This window comes from Etheostoma spectabile, chromosome 19 (genome assembly GCF_008692095.1).
Source record: "Etheostoma spectabile isolate EspeVRDwgs_2016 chromosome 19, UIUC_Espe_1.0, whole genome shotgun sequence".
NCBI lineage: Eukaryota > Metazoa > Chordata > Actinopteri > Perciformes > Percidae > Etheostoma > Etheostoma spectabile.
In genome coordinates this window covers 11,010,555-11,014,383 of record NC_045751.1, presented here as the reverse complement: position 1 = coordinate 11,014,383, position 3,829 = coordinate 11,010,555, and the positions used below count along the sequence as shown (strand labels likewise).

The following is a 3,829-nucleotide window of genomic DNA, read 5'->3' as shown; positions in this document are numbered from 1 at the left end:
TCAGTGATAATCTACAATGTAGATAGTCATGAAAATAAAGGAAAGGCATTGAATGAGAAGGCGTGTTCAAACTTTTGGCCTGTTCTGTAAATGAAACTATAAAAAAATGAACCAATTTTTCATCCATCTATCTAATTTCCACACTCTAAACCGTACCCAAATACTTGTGTCTATTTATTTGATTTGGACCCATGACTGATATTACCACTGTCTCCTGTCTCAACCATCCTATTTTCAAGTTTGTCTTTTTATATTATCCTATCCCCCAAATGTGCACACTGATTACAGCGAATTTCAGTTGTTATGCTTCTCTTTCTTCAATAATTGACATTTCACTTGCACACACTTTGCATTGTTTTAAAGAGAAATCTTAATTGATGAGAGATGCTTCTTTAGGACCTGTAACTGTCAGTACTCACAAGAATACGAACAGGCTGCTTCTTCACATTGACATCAAGGGTCAAACATGTCTCTCTCTCGTCCCTGTTGCAGTAAGTTCCTGATCTACTCCTGTCTGCTGCTCTTCTCCGTGCTGCTCTCCTTGAGGCTGGATGGCGTCATCCAGTGGAGTTACTGGGCTGTGTTCACCCCGATATGGCTGTGGAAGCTGTTGGTCATCATCGGGGCCTCTGTGGGCACTGGAGTCTGGGCACACAACCCCCAGTACAGGTAGACTCTCCCACACATTAACGTGGGCTGCACAATACTGTCCAGTGCGTGGAATTGTTTACTTAATCATGCATTTGGTGTACATCCACCAAGTATGCGTGTCATTAGTAGGGGGTCAATATTGTTCAGAAATCTTTTAAAGATATTTTTGGGGCATTTTTGGCCTTTATTTTTGACAGGACGGCTGAAGACATGAAGGGGATAGGGGGTGATATGCAGCAAAGGGCTACAGGTCAAAGTTGAACCCGGGCCCGCTACGTCGAGGAATAAACCTCTATTTATGGACGGCCGCTCTACCAACTGAGCTGTCTGGCCCTCCCTAAAATCTATTTGAATAAAATGAAAACGTTACACATTATGAAACAAATCAATTTTTCCCCATCCCCGTTCCACTTGTGTGACACACACACTGTAGTCAAGCCTCTCAAAACACAACACTCACACACAAACACACACACTATGGGTGGGAATCTTCACTGGTCTTACGATTCAATTCAATCCAATTATCCTTTCCAAGATTTCAGTCAGTTCTATATCGCGATGTGTCATGACCTCAATATTATCATATATTGCTATACATGGTTTACACACACACACATATATATATTTATATGAACTCCCCTCTTTATTAAATTGGGGGTGGCAGTCCGTAGGAGAGTTTCTCCTGACATCTCTCCATTAGTGTGTAGCTTGTATAGGTCCTGAGCATCTTTGTAATTCAGGCTTTAATTTATGTGTGTGCAGCTGTACTAACAGAGTAGAAATTGGGAAATTCCCCTTGCAGGATAAATGATGGGTATTCTTCTTCTTCTAAAAAAACGATTACTACTATAACTACTAAACTATAACTACTAATATTAGTTTTATGTTTATATTACAATCCTTTATTGTGTGGGATTAGATCTGGTTGGTTAGCATGTCCCATTATATTTCATTGCAGGAATCATTGGGGTTGGTATGGATGAAGCATATGATGGTTTGATCTTAATTTATCCTCTCTTAGGGCTGAAGGGGAGACATGTGTGGAGTTCAAAGCCATGCTGATCGCAGTGGGGCTCCACGTCCTGCTGCTGATGTTCGAGGTGTTGGTGTGCGACCGCGTGGCGAGGGGAAATTACTTCTGGCTTCTCGTCTTCATGCCTCTCTTCTTCGTGTCGCCCGTCTCTGTAGCAGCCTGCGTCTGGGGGTTCAGACACGACCGCTCGCTCGAGGTGAGGGTCCACTGAGACCAGAGTAGGAGATCAATGCAAAATCACGGCCAACTGCAACTCGATAGTTAGTTTGTCTGTGTTAGGAGAGGGTTCAGAAATGAGCACTCTTTCTACACACAGGGGCTACTCAAATACAGGCAGTATTGACATAAAGATCTACACTAGGACTGGAGTTGAATATGTTTTTTTTCTCAGTATGAAGAGTATGTTTTATGTAGGGAAGCATATCGTTAAATAATAATTAATATATAATTAATAATCTCAATACCGCTGCAGATACCATGTATTCTATACAAGTTCTTAAACAACACTTTTTTTTGACACCAATTTTATGAATCTATTTAAAAAAAGACACAAAGTTTCACTTATGGCGTGAATCTTGATTTTTCAGCTCTTTTACATCTATGTGATGCACACTGTAGTCAAGGCTATGAAAATGTAAACACACACACACACACACAAACAGTGAGGAGAATATTTTGCAACAAAAAGCAGCCAATTTAACGTCAATCAGCCAATATGATGCACTACTCACAGTGAACACTGTAATCCCTTTAGTTCCCCACACAACAACATTTAACAAAGTCAGCAGTTACATTTCTATGTCAGTATGCAGTATACTTCTTTTTTTGTTGTTGAAAATATCAAAGTAAGTGATAGGTTTGAAAGAACGTATAGTGCTGATTTTCTGTGTTTGCTTTGTCTCTTCTCAGTTGGAGGTGTTGTGTTCAGTTAACATTCTCCAGTTCATCTTCATCGCCCTGAGGCTCGACAGGATCATCAACTGGCCTTGGCTGGTGAGATACACACACACACACACCCACAACACCACCCACACACACACACACACAACACCACACAACACACACACACACACACACACACACACAACACACACACACACACACACACACACACACACACACACACACACACACAAAGTAGATTGTCAGAGATTTCCCAGTGCATTTATTACACACACTTCAATTCCACTTATCCATTATTATATTATGCTTCCACAGGATGGGGTGTTTTCTGTGTTATTCTTCAACCATGCGTTAAAGTTTAAGGTGATAACATTGTCCTTGCCTCCATCTACTTTCTGTTTGTGTGTGTCTATGTCTCTGTGTGTGTGTGTGTTTGTGTGTGTGTGTGTGCGCGCATGTTGCAGGTGGTGTGTGTTCCACTGTGGATCCTGATGTCCTTCCTGTGCCTTGTTGTCCTCTACTACATCATCTGGTCTGTCCTCTTCCTGCGCTCCATTGACATCATCGCCGAGCAACGGCGGACTCACATCACCATGGCAATCAGCTGGATGACCATCGTCGTGCCCCTCCTCACCTTCGAGGTGAGGTGTCACCACTTAAGTTTATTCCCTTTGATGTGTTGTATTTCATTTGTTGAAGACAAATTATGATTATGGTAAATAATCTATTTGGTATTTAAGATACAATTTTTGTTATGGCCGTCTTAAACCTAAATTACACCCTTTCAAGTAGTTAACAATTATCTCCACACACTAATTTGATAATCACAGTTATCTATCAAACCAAAGTGCAATAATAATAATAGAATTAGCCTGCCCTCTGCTGGCTGAATACAGTCCTTTTTTTTTAAGTTTGTTAAAACGTCGAATGGGATGTTAAATATCTTGCGGCTTAATCTTGGACAAAATGTGAAAGAAAATCAAAAAAGTAGAAAAGTAGATTTCCTCGTGTTTCCAGATTACTTAGAAGAGCGAAAACAATAATCCCCATTTCTAATTTGATTTAGTTGGACCGCCTGTTTGCTGGACTGTTTCTTCATGTTGTCTTTTTTTCCATTAAATCGGTCTGATTTCCACTTTTAAATGTACATTTAAATGACATTCACCATTCACACACATTCATACACAGTGGCTGAGGCCTCCATACAAGGTGCCACCTGCTCATCAGATAAACACTCACACA

At 40.7% G+C, this 3,829-nt stretch overlaps 1 protein-coding gene across 1 annotated transcript in view; it reads left to right on the top strand.

The window, feature by feature from the left end:
• The window catches only part of tmem185 (transmembrane protein 185), an 8,462-nt gene that overhangs the window by 1,081 nt on the left and 3,552 nt on the right, over nt 1-3,829 (top strand). Inside the window, exons 2-5 of the mRNA XM_032499443.1 lie at nt 493-669; nt 1,673-1,880; nt 2,594-2,677; nt 3,052-3,228. Of these exons, the coding sequence (XP_032355334.1) occupies nt 493-669; nt 1,673-1,880; nt 2,594-2,677; nt 3,052-3,228 (646 nt within the window). The remainder of the gene's footprint in view (nt 1-492; nt 670-1,672; nt 1,881-2,593; nt 2,678-3,051; nt 3,229-3,829) is intronic.